We start from the raw sequence: 24,853 nt of genomic DNA, 5'->3' as shown, positions 1-24,853 counted from the left end.
AAATTGAAGAACGCTGTTTCATCTTTACCTATTTACCCTATGAGCGCCTTTCTCATCCTGTGGCCACATATTTAAAGAACATCTAGAATCAGACATTGCAGCTAGCACATGGATGGCCTAACACTGCAGCCAGGGATGCATGCTGTAGATTGCAATGCAAAGGGTGAAATCGCTGCAAAATTAACAGCGGAAATGATCTACCGCATCTGGACCCGGTCTAAATGTACTGGTTGACAACAGTTATTTATTTCAGTTTTGCGATTGATAGTAGTCATGTTTACCATCTACATTCAGACTTTCCATCATGAAATCACCCCTTACCATGTGAGACCATTGAAGGTGGTTTGCTGGTTGGGCATTACAATAGTGTTTGCATCCAAGTAGCAGGGACATTGTGATTTTGGAACACACTGCCGTTTGTTATTCAGGTACAGTCCCAGAGGACAGTTACAGCCGTCAGTTGGGATGTCAATGGGGTAGCACTCCAACTCCATATTAGAAAGAGAGAGACAGGACCGACCACAGGGGGTAGACTCATAGCTGAAGGTCTGGTTACCACTGCAGTTAATAGCTGGAAAAGCAAATACGACATTCATTTCAGAGATATTAAAACTGTTGTTAAACAATGTAAGTCTACATATCTACCAGGGCTTCTGCTGTAGTGTAGAATATGTGCTAGATGGCGATGTTGTACCATACTGTGCACCATGTAAGTTACCACCCAATAGAAAAGTCTAAAATAGAAGTTGTACCAATCACTGGACTTATCCTGGTGTAGACTGTCAATGCTGGGGATAGGTTGTAGCACTTGTTAGGGATACAACCACACGATCAGGTTTCTGCATGCAGTTTTGTAAGCCAAATTTAATTAAAAAAAGAGGAGGCGTTGTATCTGTCTTTTATACGTACTCTCCTTTTATGATCCACTCCTGATTTTTGGCTTCCTAAACTGCATCCAGAAGCCTGACCGTGTGGCTGTCTCCGAACAAGGTTCTAAACATGCCCTTGTTAGAATCGTGGGTTTCACCATCTTTGCGTAATAAAACTTTCATATCAGTTCATCCTATATGTGAATTACACCGCTGGAGTCATTGGGATGGAGCTGAAGCAGCCCAGTCACAGTCATAGATCTTATCACACCCATTGCTCCTTGAATGGCACCCCCCATTAGATGGTACTGTCATCAGGCACCTAGGGGGTTGTCAGTCAAGGAGGAATGGCTTCATAAGAGCTATGACGCCATGACTAGGAGATAGTGAAATCCACAATTTTAAGGGCATGTTTGGAGCCCTGTTATAGCATACGGCCACACTGTCAGATTTCCTTTTGGAGGCCAAAATCAGGAGTTGATCATAAAAGTAGCAAACATATAAAGTACAGATACGACTTCTCCTCTTTTTTGAATCCACTCCTGGTTTTGGCTTCCAAAATTGCATCAGGAATCCTGACCGTGTGGCTGCACATATATGTTTATGGCATTGGATGAATCACAGCAGTTATGGTCATTTTTTTCAATTGTTTATTAAAAATTGTCAGTACTTTTTGTGATAAAGGATTAACGCTTTGCCTAGCTTTGAGCTTCTTACGTTCACGTTGAGCTGTTATCTGCCAGCATATCCCTTATCTTGGAACTACTAACAGCTAATAGACACCAACAGCTCAGTAAGAAAATAATTGACCTGTGATGAGTGTTTATGAGGTCAGGAGATCAGAGATAAGGAGGCCTCAGCGGAGCTCACAGAAGGGAAACAGTACAAACATAGAGAGCTGGCAAAAGAGAATCTCCAAGGCTGAACAGATAAAGGACCTGCAAATTTTTAACACAGTCCTACTGATAAAAAGATTTTTAACTCAAAATGAGTACAAGAAAATGGCCCAATGGTATCCATAGCCGTTAATGAGAAAATCATACTCACCTGCTCCCGGGTGCTCTGTTTTGAAGCATGGTTTCATTTGTGATCTTTTGGTCCTCAGTTTGGCCATGGTATGGACAGGGTCATGTGCATCAATTCAGACAATCTTTGGCCTTAGGAGTGATGTGTCCCCAATTGGCATGTAACTCAGCAGGGCTGTGACACTTTGGGACAGATCACCGTTAAGGATGGTCATTGACCTCAGTTGTGCACATGACCCCATCCATAACCCAGCCAGAAGTAAACTGGCCAGAGAATAGAAGATTGCTGAGTCGAGCCAGGTTGCGAGGAATGGACCAGCGGGGAGCAGGTCAGTATATTTTTTTCATTAGGTACCATACAGGTTGGTTAAAAAGGGCCATAATCCTGGAAAATCCCTCTAATGCCCTGACTACCTTAATATAATGAGGGTTTATCTACTCACTGCAATTGGTGAAGGTCCTCCACTCGTTTAGGAGGATTCCTTTGGCAGCACAGGCCCGGGCATAAGATCCCAGAGAAGAGCAAATGAAGCTAACAGTTTCTTGGTAATTGCAAGCTTCGTAGACACATGCCTAAAACACAGAATATCAGGTGTAAAGATTTAAAGAGAACTTGTCAGCATGAAAATGCTACTCAGTCTACAAGCAGCATGTTATAGACTAAAAAGAGCTGAGCAGATTGATATATAGTTTTGTAGGAAATGATTCAGTGTAATGTGTAACTTATGGACTCAAATCCATTTTCTTTCTGTGCCTTAGGAGTCCAGTGGGTGGTCCCACTCCATGATTTTCCAGTCTTTTGTGTATCACCATGCATACAGAGATAGCTGACAATCACTTAATAGGTTTGCCCACTGGATGCCTCAGTATAGAAAGAACAGGGATTGCGGTCAAGTTAAAATTTATACTGACTATTTTCCCAAAAACTGCTATAATTTGGTACCTGCAGATTGCATTGCATTTTTAAAGGCTTCCTTTAAACACAGTTAGGCCTCATGCACACGACCGTTGTTTGAATCCGCATCCGAGCCGCCATTCATTTCAATGGGGCCGCAAAAGATGCGGACAGCACTCCGGGTGCTGTCCGCATCCGTGGCTCCGTTCCGCGGCCCCGCAAAAAAAATATAACATGTCCTATTCTTGTCCACGCCATTGCGGAAGGCAACACGGGCTCCTTCCGTTTTTTGCGGATCCGCGGTTTGCGGACCGCAAAAAACGGCACGGTCGTGTGCATGAGGCCTTACATTGTGATTTCGCATCCTTTCATGTGAAGGTTGAGACTATGTTCACATGGGCATAATCTGCCAATAATTCAGCAGCGAGAAAAAAAAAAAAAGGCGATTTCCACTTCGTAAGCCAACTACTGATTTGTCTGCTGTCGATTTTCCATGTGAACCTAGCCTAAAAAAGGTCCTGTCATCTCTCCTGACAGGTCTGCTTTAACTACTGGCATTCCCCTTGTAATAACAATCTGGGGTGGCTTTTCATAGAACTGTATGCTGTACAGCTAATCTGTTATTCCTTCAAAAAGTTTAGGAAAGAGGTGCTAGCAGATCCAGCTGGCAGCAGCGATTGGATAGTGTCAGACTGTAGGGACACATACCCAACTAGTAACACCCAACTGACTGGAGGTGTGAATAGTCTCTGATTGCTGCAGTTACATGATATGTGACACAGGGGGCGTTATCACAAATATTTAATTGAACTAACATGAAGACGAGAACCAAATCGACAAGGCTTAGACACCGTGTGTAAGAGAACCAAACCCCTTTCAGCTAATTAGAAGATATCGAAGGGAGAGAAAACAGATCTAGGTTGCAATATTAAGTATTGCCAGATGGCTACAGAGGAGACATCGTGTATCTAAACAAAGGAATTCCTTTGCTTTGGTTTTCCCCGTTAGTGTTGTCTTAATTGTGTCCAGATGGTATGTTTTAAAGTCATATAGATCTGTGTGGCAGAATCAGTTGTATTTTTAGGTTGTAGGGGTAAGGGCTCATGCACATGGCTGTTGCCCAGCCATAGCCGTGTTGCGGCCAGCATACGGTGGGTCCACAATACACAGGCACCGGCCGTGTGTGTCACGGATTGCAGACCCATTCACTTGAATGGGTCCGCAATCCGGAAGATGCGGAAAGGAAGCACAGATCGGAAGCACTACGGAGTGCTTCCGTGGGTTTACTGTACGTGCCTCCGCACCACAAAAAAGTAGTGCAAAGTCAATGGGGGTGGATCTGTTTTCTGGTGTGTCAGATTGTGTCCGAGAAAACGGCTCCGTCCCTATTGACTTGCATTGTGGGTCATGACGGATCCGTCTTGCTCCGCATCCCAGGATGGAAAGCAAACCACAGCATGCTGCGGTTTGTTCTCCGGTATGAGAACGGAGCGGAATACATTTTGGAGCATTCCCTTCTGTTCAGTTACGTTTTGTCCCCATTGACAATGAATGGGGACAAAACGGAAGCATTTATTTCCAGTATTGAGACCCTATGACGGATCTCAATACCGGAAAATATTAACGCTAGTGTGAAAGTAGCCTAAGCCTATAATGCTACTCATCAATAATTATCAGTAATGTTCTGATTAGAATTGGCAGAAAGAAGCCACTTTGCATTGGATTAATCTCTTAGACTTGGAATATTTTATGTAAACTCATTCCATATGATGTCAGAGTTCAGTAAAAAATCATCTTCATAACTCAGACAATGATAACTTGTGTATCATTCTGTATATAATCTTCACAGTCCAATACAAAGCACGACCCTTACCTTGTAGTAAGGGTCTGGATCCACCATGGAATGGCATGTTTGAAATGGAGTTCCGTGGCTGACCAGAACAGAGCAATGTGACTGTGCATATAGTTCTGATAATAAAAAAAGAGAGAACACATTAGTTACATGTGACAACACCCTAAATACATGCAGTCATTTTTTTTTTAACTCATTGGTTTTCATGACTGTCACCACAGTAGAGAGGAGATCCCTAGTCTGCTGATTTAGGAGATCTAGTGCAGGCAGCAGTATCCTGGACACACAGGTCTCACATCCAGCATGTGTTGTTGAGAGGGGCATACCAAAATAAGAAAGGTCTGAAAGGTGCAGGTTGTGAACTGCATATTACTGTGTCTGAAAATGAACGAAGGACTGAAAAATGCAGCCTGAAACTTTTCATTTCTAAATATATCTCCTGTAGAATTTGCCAAGTTTACCAACAGTTTACACAGCTTAGCAATGTCTGTCTACTTAGTAGCAAAGCCATTCATATGGAATATCTGACATCAGGATTCAGATCTACTTGGGACTTACCATTAGATATACTCATGGAACAAGGGTTAACATCCATATTCTCAGCTGGTTTGCAGTTTGTAGCTGCCCTCCAGGAGTCTACGAACACGGTCACTGTTCCCTCTACAATTCCAGAACTGGAAAGGAAGTCATCCTTAGTTTCAGCATTGAAGTTTCCACACAGACCTATTTTTTTGAAGAAAAAAAGGAAAAACAATATGGTATTAACCTTACTGCATAACAATTGTGAGCATATTCTGCATATTCAACAGAAAATCGGCAAAAATATTCCAGCATGTCCATTAATTTCTTCCTTCATTTTTATCCTATTTTGTCTAATATTACAATTAATACTGAGAAATGCAGAAAGATGTCCCATGAACTCAGCCATGACTCCTCATTATGCAGCCTGGTTGTGGGATACCTGGCTGCAGCAGGAGCCTCCCTGCTGTACTCTGTTTGCAGCAGGACAAAATTGTCTAAGGTTACTTTCACACAATTTTTTTTTTTACGGTTCCGTCATGGATCGCAAAAACGCTTCCGTTACAAAAATACAACCGCATGCATCCGTCATGAATGGATCCGGTTGTATTATGTCTTCTATAGCAATGACGGATCCTCCATGAACTCTATTGAAAGTCAATGAGGCACGGATCCGTTTTCTATTGTGTCAGAGAAAACGGATCCGTACCCATTGACTTACATTGTGTGTCAGGATGGATCCATCTTGCTCCGCACCACATCGCGGACAAAAAAACGCTGCTTGCAGCGTTATACTACCTGCTATGGGGACGCAACCGAACGGAATGCATTGTGGTGAACTACGTTTCGTTCAGTTCAGTTTTGTACCCATTGACAATTAGTGAGGACAAAACGGAAGCGTTTTCTTCCACTATTGAGACCCTATGACGGATCTCAATAGCGGAATTGAAAACGCAGATGTGAAAGTAGCCTAAACTGTATTCTGGCAATTTGTATTCTGGTAATTTGAAGCTGAAGCTATGCATAGGGGACAGAATCTTACCACTAGGACCTCCACCGATCACAAGAATGCCCCTACACACACCCAAGATGAACAAAACAACAGGTGTTCACTAATGCTCCATTCCACTAATGCTCCGAGTGCTGTACTCTGCTCTCTCCAGTTGTTTCATAGAGATGAATAGAGAGGCAGTGGGCATGCTTCACCTGTTACTCCATTCATTTAAAGAATTTCCAGAATTATTATTACATTGGGGATCCAAGTCTTTACTAAAAAAGACATGTGACAGGTCCTCTTTCATAATACGGTATTGTATTGCTGTATGTATGTTATTATTGTCATAGGTTGCGGTGATCACATGGTATTAGGTATTTCATCGATAAAATTTATCTTTTGCGCATGTTTGAGAAAGAAGGAGGTTCCATCAAAATCTGCTTGGATTGAGTGCTGAGTTTTTACACGTATATTTTGAAAATCAACAGTGGTCTCCTAGGACTCATATTTTTTTTCTCAAAAAAATAAACACAGAAAAAAATATAACTCCAAAAGGACCAGAGAGAGAGAGAGACATGCATAATTCTTCTCTGACTGAGACATGCAAGCCATTTCTCCTTCCAAAAGGACAAGAGTTGTGAATGTCCCAGTGTTATGCTTTTCTGACTGAGACGTGCAATCCAGTTCTCCTTCCAAAACGACAAGAGTACTGAGGGGGGTCATTAATAAGATCAGAGTTTTAGACACTGGTCTTAATAACCTCTTATATCTGGTGGTGGATCCATCAGTTATGAAGAGGCGCAGTCCAGTGCTAGTCTAAATGTAAGCCAGTTTCCTAGCTGGCTTACATTTAGACCAGTTTCTATGCCTAAAACAGGATGATGAATGAGACGGGCCTACCATCCCTTTCCCTCCCACTTTTTTAGACCTGGCGTAAGCGGGAAAAAGTTAGTTGCGCCGCAATCTGCACCAGAAATACACCTACTATAGGCATATTTATGGATAATAAATGACCCCCTGAGTGCCTTAAGAGAAAATTGTCCTGGTTATCTGACTGCTCTTGGGGAACACTCTTTCTCATTAGGGAGACCACCTAGTATGCATGAGGAACATCTATGCAAATTAGCATATCTTATCTTTCTCTTTCTTTCAGTTCTACTTTTACAAATACAACACAAATAATCAGCCCGCAAGGCATACATTTCTAATTGATATTAGTTTTTATTATCATATTAGATTAAGTATGCAGTTTTAATATACTTGTAATGATTTGTGTTGGAGGTAGGAGTCTGAGGCTGTGTAGCTATGTACTACTAGATGGTGGCACCACTTTTGTATAGAGTCTAGATTCTGAATCGATGGCATGCATATCCCGAGACATACCTACCATGTCTTATTCTGTGATCATGCTTAGAAATATTAAGAAACACTTCTATATGGGCAAGAGAGCAACTTACAAAAGTCATTTTGCGTGGTGTGGATTTTCTTTTATTCTGAGAACTGCCAAATGTCTCATACATTCTCTTTTAGGACATAGGCCTGAAAGTCTTTCATTGTGGCCTGATATTCAACAGTAAGCCAATAAAGAAAACATGTAAATTATGACAGGGTTCAAAATAGGACCCACATTCTTACCTTTGGTGTTTCCAAAGTAATCTCTTTTCAACTTCATGTAGGCACTGAAGACAGGGACTCTCTGCACCATAATCTCAAGGCCAAATGTTGTGAAGAGGAGGATGTTTGTGGAGGACACTCTTATCACTATAATATCATCTGTAAGAAAAAGCAAAAGATAATTAGGAACCAACAGAAGTTTGATCAATTTATTGTGAAGATGACTTGAGCCCAGACTTCATTAATTGTATAGTACTGATATTAAATTATGCATTGATCTATTTGGGCACTATGTAGTGGTATTTACTAGTAGTTTTATGGGCACTGTATAGACTATTATTTTGCGGTGTATGTTGGTGGTGACTGGAAAAACTGTGGTTCCGGACCTTTTGATGGCACTGCCAGGACTCTGATCAAGAAAACTTCAGGAACGAAGTATAGGATAGTGAAGGATCTTTATTTAATTGTAGTCTACGTATTTCTGGGGCAGGATTACCCCTTTCGTCAGGAATATTCCTGAAGTTTTCTTGATCAGAGTCCTGGCAGCGCCATCAAAAGGTCCGGAACCACAGTTTTTTCAAGCCATTTACCTCGCCTGCTAACTGCCCCAGAGCACACGCAGAGGACCGCGGCTGCAGCCTAAGGACAACCGCCCGCTGGTCGGGATACAAAAATAACCAGCTAGGTAATCTACAGTTGTTGTGACTCCTCACAACAGCACAGGGTAAGCTGAATTTTACCTTTTAACCAGAATAAGGTGACTTTTAATGCACATGTGGCGCTCTATTCTCCCAGTTTTATCTCTACACACACATATGTTGGTGGTGGCTCTGTATGTGGTGGGGAGGCAACAGAAGGTACTACATAAGGCACTCTCAACATAAGGCCAGCCCCAGGGGGCTGCCATAGACCCTAAAGGGAAACTTCCTGGTGTGCCGATGCCCATGGGACCGCTCAAGCCCCTATCTCTGCTAGTAGCTGGGTACATAAGAAGCTATCAGTAGTAATTAACGATGTGAGAATCAGGTACTCATGTACCCAGCCAGCGACATGCCGTCCTGAATTCTACTATGTCCCGCATCTCACCTCCTAAGCACCCTGTTCCATACTGGAAGATGAGAGAAAATGGGTGCTATTGATGGCTAACTTAGAGGGACAGCTTTTGTGACAATATTTGTGTGGCACTGTGGTATGTGGTATTTTGCGGTATGGTATTGCAGACCCCCTTACTTTTGTTGACCCTCTTTCTGTCAATTTAGACCCTCCTACAATATGGGGCCACTTTTAGGTATATTTTTTCAGAGCAACTTTAGGTTCCCAATCTGCCCCTCGCCAGCCCTGTGATTAATTTACATGGACACATGTTTTAATTGCATTGAAAAGTAACTGTTAACACAGGAAGATATTTAAGCAGATTGTCGGGAAGGAAACGTTACTTCCCGACAATCCGCAGATCACTAGTGGAGGAGACTGGTGCATTTACATGCAGCGATCTCCTCCATAACTTCCAGAGTATGGGGAGGAGCGATCACTAATACCATTGCTCTTCCCCATGCTGTCTCGTTGTTTCCCGGCAGCAGATCGTGTTTACATGGCATAATCTTCTGTCGGGAAACAAAGATTTTTTTGTGCTGCACAAACGATCCAATTACTTTGCATTTACACCTCCAGATCAGTACCAACGAGCGCTACCATGAACACTCATTCGCGATGATCTGTTCAATTCTCAGCCCGTGTATAGGGCCCCTTAGATAATATTGCACTTATCTCTATGTACAGGGTCGAAGTGGCCATAAACCCTACAGGGAATTTTCCAGGTGGGCTAATGCCTAGGTGACCGCCCAAGGCCTCCTCACAGCTGCGTGTCAGGTGCATAGAAATCTGATGCTCTCAGAATTAATTAATGCTAGGAGTATCTGGTATTTATGCACCTGGCTGGCAGAAGCACATGCCCTTCTGTATTTAACTTGTATTGCTGTCCTCAAGACATAGGTGGCAGTATTTTGTGCTGCTCTGTGTATTTGGTTCTACTGGGGGGGGTATTTTTGTGCTGCACTACAATTGCAGGCCCTGCCTACTTATGTTTGTCCTGCCTACTTATATGTGACCTGCCTTCGGTCAATTTGTACCTGCCTCCAACATGGGTCCACTGTTAAAAAAAATGTAGGCCAATTTAAGTTCCCAATCCTCCCCGGAACAGTACATGTCTCACAGTATGTAACAACGGTATTCATGCAAGGTACAAAAATATAATTCTTGTAAATGTCAAGTCTGCGAGAGAGATGGGAGGGAATTGACTGTCTTGGAGAAATGAGGGGAGAAAGAACCCATCTGATCTGCTAGTTCCTTGATAGGTAAGGCTGGGTTCACATCTGCGTTGTGTATTCTGGCACTCTGATCCACTCACTGTATCCAGCATATAATACTGCAGCATTTTTTTTAGACACCCGAAACCCGGCATATATCCTGGAAAGTGGCCGGATCCCGGCACAGTGGTATATGGCTATGCAGGATACAGTGAACTCCAGCAGTCTGTTCCTCCACTGGAATAGACTGCCAGAGTTCACATCGCATATGTCTGAGCCTCGAAGAGAAAGACTCAAGTTACTGCATGAACCGATTCAGTCAAGTTTACATTTTTGGCGGCTATACAGTTAGGAAATTTACACTCACCTGTAACATATGGCAGTTCCTTTATCTGTCCATTGACTGTGATTTGTTCCTGCTTTGATAGCATTATTACCCCCTATAGCAAAGTATTAGAAAATATAATTCTTATATGTTGTTACTGCAGGAAACATATTAATCTCTGAAGAATATGGTTTATGTTTAAAAAAATCTATTCATTTAGTTTTTTTGGAGAAGCAATGGACAGCTGACAATACATTTAAAGGGGTTGTCCAGGATCAGAACTGAACACGGGCATATCCCCTTCTTCGCCCAGGCAGCCCCTCTGACATGAATCACGCAGGGAAAGGGCTGTTTGTTTATATTTTTTTACACCGCTAGGAGGAGGCTTCCGCTTAGCAGTGTTCCCTGTGACGTCACCGGCACTAATGGGTGGCCTTTAGTGCTGCCCTAGCCGTTTTACAGGCTATTGCAGTGCTAAAGCCATCGTCACCATGCTCACTGCTAGGTGGAAGCCTCCACCTAGCAGAGACCTAATACATCACCAGATCTTCACAAAAAGCCCTTGCCCTGCACAATTCATGTCAGAAGGGCTGAGAGGGGGAAGAATAGGATATGTCCGGGTTCAGAGCCGATCATACACTTTTTTCTACTTTAAAATGGCTCATTTACATATGTCCACCTTTTGGCCCATGGCAAATGAAATACAAAACTGATCCAGCATCGCCGGACTGGACAGAAGAACACTGCTGGCACCATTTTTCTATTAGTGGTATCTAGCTAAAGCAAAAAGAAACTATTTGGATGAACAGGATAGGAGAACACACCCTGACAAATTGCTGATGGGCGTTCTGTGTGCTTGTAATTTAGTCATAAAAGTCAAACTAGCAAATTGTATCATCATAGAAAACAAATATTGACAGACTGCTGCCCCGTTTGCTTGTTAATCAGGTGAAAGTAATGCTGGGGAGGTCACCTAAATTGTGTGTAAAACAGATCTCTATGGGGGCATATAGAGGAGATGATTGGTGCATGTAAATGCAGCTCTCACCTCCTCTAATGAGCAGGCAATTATTGGGAACAAACAGAAGCTGTAATATTTTCATTACAAAAAAAACTCACACTTGAAGACGTGTAGATAACATTGGTGAAACAAGTTTCTGAAGAGCTCACTCCGCACTTCTCAAATGTTCCCATCACACTTCCTCCATCAGGAAAGTTAGAACTCTGTATAATGATAATAAAATAAAACACACACAATAAAGAATTAGTATACCATTTAGTAACCTTCTGGAAGTGGCTACTAAGCATAAGGAAATGTCTAAAAAAAATATTAGTTACGATTTGTGCGAATTGGCAAAGAAATTCAATTCAGGTACTAATTGATTCTACCCAAAATGAATTGCTAAAGAGAGAGAGAAATAGTACCCTCCCTGGATCCTCACCAAGGCCTCTAACTTAACTAAGGCAGTTCTCACTGCACTAATGAGTCTATTACTCTGACTCATTCACACATCCCCTTCTGTTTTTTGCAGATCCGCAAAACATGAATACTGCCCTTGTGCCTTCCAATTTTGCGGATGCAGACAGCACACTATATGCATCTTTTGCGGCCCCTTTGAAATGAATGGGTCCGCATCCGACCCTCAAAATTGTAGAACGAATGAAGACATAAATATATGGTCATGTGAATGGGCACTTAGTGGGGGGCAATTCTCTTTCTATTCAACCTAAATAAACCTGATGAAACTCTGATTCTACCGAAACAGAATGTTTTAAAAAATATTTTGGTTGTATTTTGATTCTAAAAAATTAATTAATCCATGATTCTTTCATTCGGACAGAAGTATGGTAAATCCAGAAGCAGGGCCACAGCAAAGCAAGAGAGGGGAAGTACTGAGACATTGATCTATGGGGGGCAACAAGCCTGTTTGCTTTTACTGGGGTAGATAAATACAGGGCTAGGGCAGCAAACTGAACTTTTATCCCCGAAGAGGATATTAAAAAACAGCTGGTATCCTTAAAGGGGCTTTCCAGGATTAGAAAAACATGGCTGCTTCCTTCTAAAACAGCACCACCTCTGTCAACAGGTTGTTTGACTGCAGTGGAGCTGAGCTGCATTACCAGATAGAACCCATGGACAGAGGCGGTGCAGTTTTGAAGAAAGCAAGTTATTTGAATCCTGGACAACCCCTTTAAGGAGATACAGTACCCTGCCTAGGCTGCATCCAAGTCATCTCACTCAGCCAGACAGAATCCTACTCCGTACTGTTGAAGGGCAAGCCCCCCGAAACAGTTGAATATTTGGCCTGGCTGTTTTCTCTTGTCATGTCCCAAGGCTTGTTAAAAACTTGGACTTTGACTCATAGGGAGCCACTTACAAAAGGTAGCACTAGCGAGACAGATCTCATTCCTTTGCATATTATTTTCCCTTGGAGCATTGCCTCTAAGTCTCCACAAGGATAGCCAGTACCTCCACCCCCTGCTAAGTCCAAGAAGAAGGAAAGCCTAGCTAAGGCTCTTTCCAGATATGGTCCGGAACCCTGTTTTCATGAGATTGTTGTAGAAAAGAGGCCCACCATTTGCAAATGGCTTCTGTGCCTCACTGTGGCCATCCCTTCAATAGTCATTGAGCAGCATGGTGGCTCAGTGGTTAGCACAGGTGGCTTGTAGTACTGGGGTCCAAGGACAACATCTGCATGGAGTGTGTATGTTCTCCATGTTTGCGTGGGTTTCCTCTGGGTTCTCCGGTTTCCTCCCACACTCCAAAGACATACTGATAGGGAACTTAGATTGTGAGCCCCATTGGGGACAGTTGGATGCTAATGTCTGTAAATCGCTGAGGAATATAGTAGCGCTATATAAGTGCATAAAATAAATAGTTATTTGCATAAGTTACTTACCGTGACAAGGGCATAAACACAAGCTCCATGAAATCGATATGTGTCTGTATCAAATGTTGTGACAACAGAGCCACCTTCTATGGAGCATCTACCTGGACAAGGAGTGTTATCGCACCTCCACTGACCCATTTGACACTCACTGTAGACAAAGCAAAAATAAAAACCATCAGGGTGTTTTTTTAACCATGATTTTGATACATTATATCAGCCAATTAAAGGGGTTACTCCAGGAATCATGTTCATACCAAAAATCATAAATATTCTTCTACTTCTCCGTCCCTGATGGAGCTATTTCCATTGGGGGGATCTGCAGTGCACAGAGCATCACTACGCAGAGACCTGGCTGTGGGGAGAATGACTCGTCATGCTGGCCGACCTGCAGCACTCAGATCAGTAGGTGGACATGCAAGTTGCTATACAATCTGAACACCAGGTGGAGCTATACCGTATCAGTAAAGGGCAAATCTCTTGAAGAGCAAGTACGTTTTTGATATATGTAATGCATATGATATTTAACTCCTTCCTGCATTTGGATTCAACTATCCATTTCACCTTCCTGCAAATGGTCACACAGTTGGATGCCGCGAGCACAGGAGCTGTGGTGCCAAATGTAATAGACGCCGGGCACCTGCTGATTGGGTTCATAATTCTTAAATTATATTTTATTGTATATTATATATTTTTATTAATATATGGGGGCACCATGGATATCTTTTAACCACATCCAGAAATACTGTAACAAACTAAATAGACCCGTGTAAAGCAGGTAATTCTGCTAGTTAATATATAAATATATAAAAAAATACATTATATATTAAATTAGAATTGATGAACTGTATGATTGCATGCTGTACTGCGCAGATTTCACGTGGACACTTGTAACTGGGATTGATATGTTATAATGTATTCACTGTTGGGTGAATTATTTTCTTTTCTCATTCTATTAATTACTTGTTATTACATTTAGACACAGCGAGGGACATTAATGAAACATTTGACGCTGCTACTATGGGGTAAGAAAGTCGCTAATTATGGTGCATGCCATTTTTGTGCCATAATATGCGACTTTTCTTTTGCAGTTTTAAAAAGTGGCACGAAAAGTAGGCAGGCCATTGCAGAGGGAACGTGGCCTCCCCAACAGATTTTAGGAATGCCGCCCGTGTGCCTTCCACAATTTGGAACAGGAGGCCCATTATAGACATGTCTCGTAATTTTTGCGGGGTCACGGAACAAAGCAACAGATGCGGAAATCACGCAGAGTGCTGTCCGCATCTTTTGCGGACCCATTTAAATGAGTGGTTTCGTATACGGACCGTATACGGAATCAAAATTACGGTTACGTATACGGAACGCAAAAAACGTTTGTGTGCATGAGCCCTTACTATCAGTTATATCAGAAAGTCATAACTGCCATAGATTTGAATTGAACAAATACAATACATTTGGCGCATGCTACATCAACGGACTTTAAACTCAGGCTGAGCTCACATCACCGTTTAGCTTTCCGTTCTTCTGATCGGTCAGGAAAAGAGAGGAAAAAACAGTTGGCATCGGTTTGAGCTGTTTCCATCTGAGATCCGTTTTTTTTAGACAGAAAAAAAGTACCGCATGAATGCAGACGAAAATGTCTCAAACAGTTTTTTTTTCTTTCTTCTGATTGCTTAGGCTACTTTCACACTTGCGGCAGTGTGATCCGGCGGGCAGTTCCGTCGTCGGAACTGGCCGCCGGATCCGCCGATCTGCTGCTGACTGAAAGCATTTGTGAGACGGATCCGGATGCGGATCCGTCTCACAAATGCATTGCAAGGACGGATCCGTCTCTCCGCTTGTCATGCGGACCGACGGATCCGTCTTGTACATTTTTCTCATTTTTACCGATCTGCGCATGCCGGAACGACGGATCCGGCATTCCTGTATTCTGAATGCCGGATCCGGCGCTAATACATTCCTATGGGAAAAAATGCCGGATCCGGCGTTCAGGCATGTCTTCAGTTTTTTTCGCCGGAGAGAAAACCGTAGCATGCTACAGTTTTCTCTTTTGCCTGATCAGTCAAAACGACTGAACTGAAGACATCCTGATGCAAACTGAACGGATTACTCTCCATTCAGAATGCATGGGGATATGCCTGATCAGTTCTTTTCCAGTATAGAGCCCCTGTGACGGAACTCTATGCCGGAAAAGAAAAACGCTAGTGTGAAAATACCCTTAGAAAAACAGAAAGTGACATGAGCTCAGCCTTAGGGCTCATGCACACAAACATATGTATTTTCGGTCCGCAAAAAATAAATCCACAAAAAATACGGATGATATCCGTGCGCATTCGGTATTTTGCAAAATGGAACAGCTGGTCCCTAATAGAAAAGTCTTACCCTTGTCCGCAATGCGGACAATAATAGGACATGTTCTATTCTTTTGTGGAACGGACATACGGAAACGGAAGGCACACGGAGTAACTTCCATCTTTTTGCGGACCCATTGAAGTTAATGATCTTGCATGCAGTCCGTAAAAAAAAAAAAAAAAGGCAACAGACACAGAAAGAAAATACGTTTGTGTGCATGAGCCCTAAGATCGACGTCTGTAATGCCAGTTTTAGTATATCAGCCCCTTGTGAGCTCTATATATATCCATTCATGACGCTATTGTATTGTTTGAGAAGGGCTCTAAAGCAGAGCTACATTTGTATTTTAAATTGAATCTGCTGGAAAACCGCCATACTTTTTTTTATTTCTTAAGGGGGTCCTAGAGCTGAGGTTCTGAGGCTTCCACTATTTTTATATGGTGTTTTTTTTGCATATATTATATATGTATATATATATATATATATATATATATATATATATATATATATTTTTATATATTTTTTTTTTTACATATTTTATGCAGATATTAGTTTCCATGCAGTGCACAAACACAAATGCACTGAGTTGCATTAGCAAATAAGGAATCTTTTACACTCGCTAGGTGGGGACTATTGTCCGTGTCCTTTGTGGTTTTATTTCTCAAGAGTTAATCATGGATAATTGAGCAAAACAAGAACCTCACAGGTCTGGAGGCAATGGAAACTTGTAACCCAATAATAGTGCCCTGAGCCAAGCTATAAATATATGAATGCATCCACTTCTCTGAGAAATTATTACTTGGCTGCTGGGAACTCTCGTGTCTCATGACAGAATTGAGAGATTAACATATTTCCCACTACTTGTCATAATATTCTAATATCAGGCGGATAAGGACGCTGTGACTCGCTGTGAAGGGTGAGGCCAACGGAACAAATTGTAAGGCAGCTAGTGTTTATTGGCATGGAGAGTGATTTAATAATGTTAAAAAAAAAAAAAAAAAAAAAAGGCTATCTTGCCTGACCCCCCATCCATACACATGCATGCTTGGTTCAGCTTGAATGGGGAGAGATACCTTATACACACACAAGGCTCTGTATGGAACTTGCAGGTCAGTGGGGGTCTATGTATAGTCTATGAGATTGATTATTAAAGGGGTTGTCTCACAAAAAATATTATACATTTTTCAAACCAGCACCTGGATCGGAATACTTTTGAAATTCAATATAATTCAAGATTTAATATAGCCACCTGACTTATTCACTGAAATCTATTTGTATGGCGCCACCTGCTGTTTGCCCTTTTTCAAAATCCTCTGTCCAGCTCACTGAAGTTGACGTACATGCTTAGTTCCATCCTTCAGCTGCAGAAGGAAGGACACCCCCCCCCTCGAGAACGGACAAGGACCCCCCTCCCTGAGCTGCCAGCATTAAATAAATCTAGAAGCGCAATTGGAGCCATTAATGAGGAGATCTCTGGATCCAGGGCTGGTTCTAGCTTTGTTAGAAAGGTATTGTCATGTGCTATATGATATATGATTTTCGTTTTTTTTACATTACTCATGGGATAACCCCTTTAAAGGGCTTTTCTGGTAGAAAAATATTGATGGCCAATTTTCAGGTGATGTCATCAATGTCTTATGGTGGGGGCACCCAGACAATCAGCTTTTTGAAGAGCCTACAGTGCAGCAGTGCGGTGGCCTCTTCCTAGGCCAGTGATGTCACTGTACATCGGTCACATGGCCTAGACGCAGCGCAGTCATAGTCAAGTGAATGAGCCTAGGCTGCAATACCAAGCACAGCCACTATCCAATGTACGGCGCTGTACTAGATGTGCTGCGCTCAGTGGTGGACCGTGGCCTCTTCAAACAGCTGGTCAGTGGGGTCGCCGGAAGTCAAACCCCCAGCAATCTGACATTGATGAAAAGTCAGCAATATTGTACTCCCAGAAAACCCCATCGGCTACCATCTATTGCAGTTGCAAAAAACACACACACCATGTTGTACTTTCTATACACACAATGTAGAAATGAAATAAACTTATTCAATATGGCTGAACCCAAGCCAACATAAAAAAAAACACTTTTTGGAGATTTATGAAACTGCCCAAAAAGAAAATAGTTTCTGTTGCCCATAGTAACCAATCACAGTTGAGCTTTCATTTTTCAAGAGCATTATAGGAACTGTAAGCTATGTTGTGATTGGTGGCTGTGGCCAACAAAGCCAATTGTTCATAAACCTGCTTCATTATTTTTATTCTACAGGAAGAGTGAAACTAAAATTACAGACAGAAGGCATTGAAGGAAGTTTATTAAAACCAGTGTTAAGTAGAACTGGCTTAGTTGCCCAGAGCAACCAATCAGATTCCACCTTTCATTTTCCAAAGGAGCTCTGTAAAATGAAAGGAGGAATCGGATTGGTTGCTATAGGCAACTAAGTCAGTTTTCCTTTTAAACCAGTTTTGCGAAATCTCCCCAACTGATTGAATAAAAACTTTCTTATACCCAGTTGATGAGCTTAGGTCAGGATATGGAAATGTGTAACCATAGATGATATCAGACATAAACTACAAGTAATTGACGTGTATGGCGGCATTATTTTGTATCCCAAGGGCTATTAGGTTGCAGAAAATTCTGACAGAAAATCCACAGGATGGTTTCAGATTTTTTGGGTGTGAAGTATGATGCCGATCTCCTGTATCTCTCCATTGAATTCAATGGCAAAACTGACTCTGCAGTAGAAAACATTGAGGAGAAATCTGCAACAACATTCCATGCGGATTTTGTTGCAGATTTTTCTGCAGTGATTTCCACTCAGTTTGCCATAGGATAACGTGGTAGATGTATTGATGTTGCAAATTTTATGGTGGAATTTTTCAGCAGCGTGTGAAGGCACACTTAGGCTACTTTCACACTAGCGGCACTGACCTCCGGCAGGCTGTTCCGTCGGGTGATCCAGCCTGCTGCTAGTGACCATGTTCCCCCGGACTGCCGCTCCGTCTCCATTGACTATATTGGGGGCGGAGACGGAGTTCCGGCGAGGCACGGCAGCGCACGGCGAGAGGCTGCCGGAATAAATCTACGACATGTCCGACATTTATTCCGGCAGCCTCTCGCCATGCTCTGCCGTGCCTCGCCGGAACTCCGCCCATGCCCCCATTATAGTCAATGGGGACAGAGCGGCAGTCCGAAGGCACACGGTCACTAATGGCAGAACGGATCCGACAGGCTGTTCACCCGACGGAACAGCCTGCCAGAGGTCCGTGCCGCTAGTGTGAAAGTAGCCTTACTTTTTCCATATGCTGTATATTACTGGATAACTCTTACTGAAGGTTACTGTTGTGACACAGGCAGGGTTACCGACCTTAAAGGGTTGTCTGGCCTTGGACCCGACATCCCCTGGGATCCTAAGCTGTGCCCCTAAACACTGAAAAAACGACTCGCCTGTCTGCATTCCTGCCACTGCTCCATTCCTATCCGCTTACAGTCCCTGCAGGACCAGGAAGCTGCTTGGTCCTGTGACCACTGTGGCCTCTTACAGTCCTCAGTGGTCACAGCGGCTTGAATGCTAGCTCGCAGTGTTGTGCCTGCTGGGGTCGGTAATTGGCCACAGCAGACATGGGACTAAAGTGCTTTCTGGTCCTGCTGGGACCAGAAGTATCCAGGAACAGATGAACAGTCTTTTAGAGTTCAGAATTTAGAGGAGAGGGTTTTTTTTATGTTCAGGTGCACAGGTTAGGACACCAGGGGTTGTTGGATCCAAGGTTGGACAATCCATTTTTTTTTTTTATGTTCAGGGGCACATAGGACCCCAGGGGTTGTTGACAACCTATTTATTTATTTTTTCTAGATGACTTATTTTAAAGACAGATTGGAAAACCACGGTTTAATCTATATATCCAAACATATCAATTCTTTCACAGACTCTGAAAAAGTCCCTAATTTTACAGCCTGTCCAGGACTTTATGGACAATTAACAACTCCAGTCACATCATTTATGTGACCATGTCTTGAAGTGATTGGGAAAGTCTATCAATTGTCTGTCCCTTCGATACAAATTGAAGCACTTGACATAGAAGACATAATTACCAACAGTCCCTAATTTTCAGAGACAGTCCCAGCAAATTTGGTCTATCCCAGGCAAAATTTGTGTAGTTGTGTAAGCCCCCCTCACCCCTTATAATTGGAGGTCCTGGGTGGGTTTACCTTTACCGGGCTTGCATGCCCAAAATGCACCAACTAAGATGTCGGCAAGTATGCCAATGGATCAAATAGCTTTCAACATTTTCTATCACTTACCAAAGACTGCACTCGGTGCTTATATGATCTCCTGGGCTGTAGACCTGTCCGTTATAAAAACAAGGACAGTCGCTGACAGAGACACAGGTGAAATTTTTGGAGAGATCATCAAGGACGGTGCCTGAAAAATTAATAAATTATGATAATGTCATGTTATTTTAGGCAGAAAATGTACACAATGGACCTTTCTTTTCATGAACTGGTATGAAAAATCACAAGCTGTACTGTGATTGGTTGTGGAAACCTGGCATAACAATGGGGTGTCTGTGTAATTCTAGACAGGGCAAAGAGATATTGACCCCCATCTATTTACTCAGAATTCCTGGAATTGGATGTATGGAAATTTTCTAAATTAGAGAGCCCATTGAACACAGCCCTGGGATTCTGTTCCTGCTTTCTGAACTAGAGTTAAAGGAGTTTTCCAAGGGTTTAATATTGGATGGCCTATCCTATAATCAGTGGTGGTCTGATCAATCAGCTGCAGTCTCCTCACAGCTTACCAAAAACAGCACCTTACATTGTATAATGGTTCTGCTTGGTATTGCAGCCCAGGCGCATTCACTTGAATGGGATTGAGATGCGCCTAGGCCATGTAATCAATGAACGTGACCTCACTGGCCATGGAAGAGCCCATAGTGCTCCCCATAAGGCCGCGGCCTCTTCAAACAGCTGATCCGCAAGAGTGATGGAAGTCGGACCCACACCTATCATATATTGATTACCTATTTTGAGGATATTAAACTTTCGGAAAACTTTTTAAAATTAAAGTTGGTTAAAGGGTCGTTCCCATTTCAGCATTTCTCCTACATCAACCTCTTCCAACCTGGATGAGGTGGCCAGGGGGGATCGGAGCTGCAGGAACAGCTGATGTGGGCTTTGCTATACCATTTCCGAAGCAACAATGGCACAGCCTGCTTAGCTGTTTTCATACACACATTGGAGCAGATTTACTAATACTGTAAAATTTTTAGACAGTGTAAATTTGATAGACACTCTAAAGTTCCACCAGATGTGGCTGGTGCTGGGTAATAAATATGGCACACCTTTAGACTACTTGGATTAACTTACGCCAGAATCCTGTGCCAAAATTTTGGTTAGTTGCCACAACCTAAGCTACCCATATTTACATACACATTTTCCTTAACTAGTCAAAGTATAATCACTTGCGTAAAAGGATTATAAAGCAGGATAGACAGTAAAAACCCAGGTCAGTGACTGCCAGCTTTCAGCTTTTCCCTTAGTCTCTGCACCTTTCGCACTGTATTACCTTGTGGGCAGAAGCATCCGTACACGCAGTGTGAATTACAGGTGTATTGGGGGTTGGAGCATGTAGGACTACATGGACTTGCACATTCTTCATAAATCTGGTTGGACAGACATGTGTCCAAAGCTGTATAAGAGAACACAAGACAGTACTTAAATACAACTTCAGCATCAGTGAGAAGATCATATAAAAGGGTGAAGACCATGAGGAACATTTTATTTTACTGAATGAACAAAATCTGTAGCTGGGCCCCCAACTCTCTTGAGTCACTCATAGCACTGGTTGCTTAATATGGCAGGTGGACATTCAGAGCCTGGGGGCATTGGAAATTCTGCAACCCCTGTGGTTATATTCTGGTATATACGGTATATACTGAGGATTCATTTAAAGGGCATTTCGTTTGCATAACTGATTAATAAAGTCAGCTTTGAGTCAATCATTGATCAACACAGGTGTGACAACAGTACTGTCACATCAAGGAAATGGCACGCAAAATGATGAATTGCAAAATATAGCAACGTAAGCCTGCCACAATACAGGCAAAATGTGAAATTATCCTGAAACTATTGAATGTCACCTACTTGATCACATATTGTCTTGTAATTGTATATGTTATATCCCTCCTGCAAACTATGTGGTTATACTTCCTTTTGTGATTTTTACGTGATGTTCTACGCCCGGGTTCTTTGTCTTCCGAACTACATTGTAAGCATGGTGCTTGATTCCATTGTACTGTGTTAGGCAACATTTGCAGTACTAGACAAATGGACTATAATTATTTTAGGTAATGGTGGGAAATGTGCTCTGGTAGTAGGGGTGGGAAGGTTTGGTGGCAGGGTATGAATCTATGCCCAAGGCAAAGAAAAGCCTATCTATGAGTTTGCCTTTTGCCAAAACTATTGTTTTGAGTACTCACGACATAAGTTCTTGTTTCTCCAGTTGTTTATTGGTTGGAAGCAAAGGGCACATCTGGTGGAGTACTCTGAGAGGGTGGCACATGCACAGTTTTTGTCTCCAGGAACATCACACTGTTGCAGGTCTTGTTGGCACCTTTTTAGAAATTGGGTCTTGTCTACCAGACATTCAGAGGAAACTTGCTGCAGAAGATCTAAACATTCACTTACCTAAAAAGAGTTGAAAGAATATAGTAACATCACATAAAGGCAATGGATCATGTATAAAGCTCCATCAGGAAGCTCAATTTTATCACACTATGTCAACCCTGACAAGGTAGCAACAATGCTTAGACCATGGGGAACTTTGATGTTCAGGAAAATATACAGAAGGCAATAACATTGCACCGGCAAAAGCGATTCTTTCCTTAAAATTGTTAAAATCATAATTTGTGGTTGCCCTTCATTTTAAAGAAACCACTACTAGTGGTCTGTCCACCTCTACAGACAGTTGCACCTAATGTAAACAATGAAGCAACTTTGCAACTGGTATTGGTTAAAATACCAAACTGTGTTATGTGTACATATGTATGTGCTCCTATGCAGACCTATTGTTATCCATGGTTACAGACTACAAAAAGAACCCTGTGTAGCCATGTGTTAGGCTAATGCTACACGATGACATGTGTCGCGCAACATTTTGTCGCACCAATGTCGTGCGACAATTTTTAAAATTAGTCTATGGTGTCGCAGTCCAAGATGGATTATTCGGCGACTGTCGCGTCGCAGTCTCTGCATGTCACCATAGACTATCATTATAAAAATGGTTGCGTGACATTGGTGCAACATCAATGTTGCGCGACACATGTTGCAGTGTAGCCCTAGCCCTACTCTCTTCCATCTACCCCTTATTGGACGTCTAAGGATTATTTAAAAAAGGGCATAGAGATTGATCATGGATCTGGGGAATTATTCTGATATTTGTAGTTTGGAAGGAATTTTTTTGAACGAATATAAGGCAATTGGTTGCAGCCTCATGGGCGCATTTGGCTTCCTTTGGGTAAACACTTTAGGTTGAACTACGGTAGATGTACCTGACTCAACTATGTCACTATATAGGAGAGAGTAATTCATGACTACAGGATTAGGGCTCATGCACATGAACGAGTGCCGGCCGGGCCCGAGCTGCAGACCGCAATGCGACTGTCCGCACCGCGAAACTATAGTGTATGCACTACTTTTTTGCGGTGCGGAGACACGGACAGAAAACCCCTGGAAACACTCTGTAGGGCTTCCGTGGGCTTCCGATCTGTGCATCCGTTCCGCACTGCACAGCATCTCCCTGATTGAGGACCCATTCAAGTGAATGGGTTTGCATCCGTGATGCAAGGTGCACACGGCCGGTGCTGTTTGAGGGCCGCAATACGGCCACGGATGGGCAACGGCCATGTGCATGAGCCCTTAGACTGTGTTACCTATAATCATGAATGTACAGAGGCCTACATAGGAGCAGGATGGAAAAATAGTAGGATATTTTTAATCAAAGTACATTTGCTACATTTTTTATTCTCATATTATCTTTGCTATCTCAATTATTGATGCCGTTTTAAACTCTGGAATTTAAAAGGGTTCTGCTATGGTTGATGTAAAAATGAAATTCAGACATCATATATTACATGACAATTTCTCCCTAACAGAGCTATAACCAGCCCTGTACAACACATGGATCCAGAGATCTCCCATTTATGGCTCGAGTTATTCTGCTAGATTTATTTCAGGCAGCAGCTCAGGAATGTGTGTCTTTTCTGCAGCAGCTCTCTCCCTGTATCTACCACAGCTTCTAACACGAGATACGGCTGGTGGCAGTTGAAGTTTTAAACTGAGCGTGTGCGACCACCTCAGTGAGGTGGACAAATAATATGGAAAAGACAAGTATACAGGGAAAACATTGAAACCTCTCTAAAATACCACCTCCCTTTTGACCACACCTCTATCCAGATCATATTCCCTGTTACATTTTCAGTTCCACCATATATTATGTTGTTTGAGGACCCCCCCCCATCAGAAGACCAATTTTCAATGCAATCTTGTGAGTCTGTCACTAAAAAATTTCACTTACATATTGTTTGCTATCTAAGCTGTTTGTCTGTGGCACATGAAGAGGACAAATTTCATTAGGATCATCCATCTGTTGCAAGTTGGCGTATTGATAAGGTGTCAACATTTTTCCTAAGAAAATATATACAATTAAGGTTACTTACAGTGGCGAAGAGTCAATGCATTTCATAAACTATGAATTAAACATCAGAAATAATTTCAGAGTTTTCTCTGTTTGCCTTTTATAATTTGCATTTAGATTCTCTGTACCCTTTAATTGTAATTTGTGTCTCCCTCTCACATTACAAGTAAATGAAACATGCAGAATGAACGACTTGAAATACAATATTACCATCTAAAAGGATAATTTTTAAAATATTTTTGGGTGGAGTAATGGTAGAAATTAATAGGAAACGGTCATTGCAAAAAAAAAAAATACCTCTGTAACTTGTAGGCATGAGTATGAAAGTCCTCATTCATGCCTGATCCTATAGGAGCAACATGAGCTGCTTTGCCATGAATGTTCTGCGTATAAATATATCAAAGGTCTACTAGGACCTTTTTATACCCAGGGCTGTATCTATGACCAGGGGACATCCTATACGTGTAGAGGTAAAAAGGTTTCTACACCAAGTTAGAAGAGGGCTGTTTACTGTAAGAGCAGT

The 24,853-nt window shown here is 42.3% G+C and overlaps 1 protein-coding gene across 1 annotated transcript in view; it reads right to left on the bottom strand.

Annotated features, from left to right (window-relative positions):
* LOC122920034 (mucin-6-like) overlaps window positions 1-24,853 on the bottom strand; it is a 119,535-nt gene that overhangs the window by 51,798 nt on the left and 42,884 nt on the right. The window contains exons 9-20 of the mRNA XM_044269243.1: window positions 24,211-24,320; window positions 22,115-22,322; window positions 21,202-21,324; window positions 19,935-20,055; window positions 13,300-13,438; window positions 11,519-11,623; window positions 10,442-10,514; window positions 7,790-7,927; window positions 5,200-5,364; window positions 4,663-4,757; window positions 2,338-2,467; window positions 322-571 (exon numbers count right to left, since the gene is read on the bottom strand). Of these exons, the coding sequence (XP_044125178.1) occupies window positions 322-571; window positions 2,338-2,467; window positions 4,663-4,757; window positions 5,200-5,364; window positions 7,790-7,927; window positions 10,442-10,514; window positions 11,519-11,623; window positions 13,300-13,438; window positions 19,935-20,055; window positions 21,202-21,324; window positions 22,115-22,322; window positions 24,211-24,320 (1,657 nt within the window). The remainder of the gene's footprint in view (window positions 1-321; window positions 572-2,337; window positions 2,468-4,662; window positions 4,758-5,199; window positions 5,365-7,789; window positions 7,928-10,441; window positions 10,515-11,518; window positions 11,624-13,299; window positions 13,439-19,934; window positions 20,056-21,201; window positions 21,325-22,114; window positions 22,323-24,210; window positions 24,321-24,853) is intronic.

This window comes from Bufo gargarizans, chromosome 10, assembly GCF_014858855.1.
Source record: "Bufo gargarizans isolate SCDJY-AF-19 chromosome 10, ASM1485885v1, whole genome shotgun sequence".
NCBI lineage: Eukaryota > Metazoa > Chordata > Amphibia > Anura > Bufonidae > Bufo > Bufo gargarizans.
The sequence above is the reverse complement of the archived record's forward strand: the minus strand, read 5'-3'. Positions and strand labels throughout refer to the sequence as shown.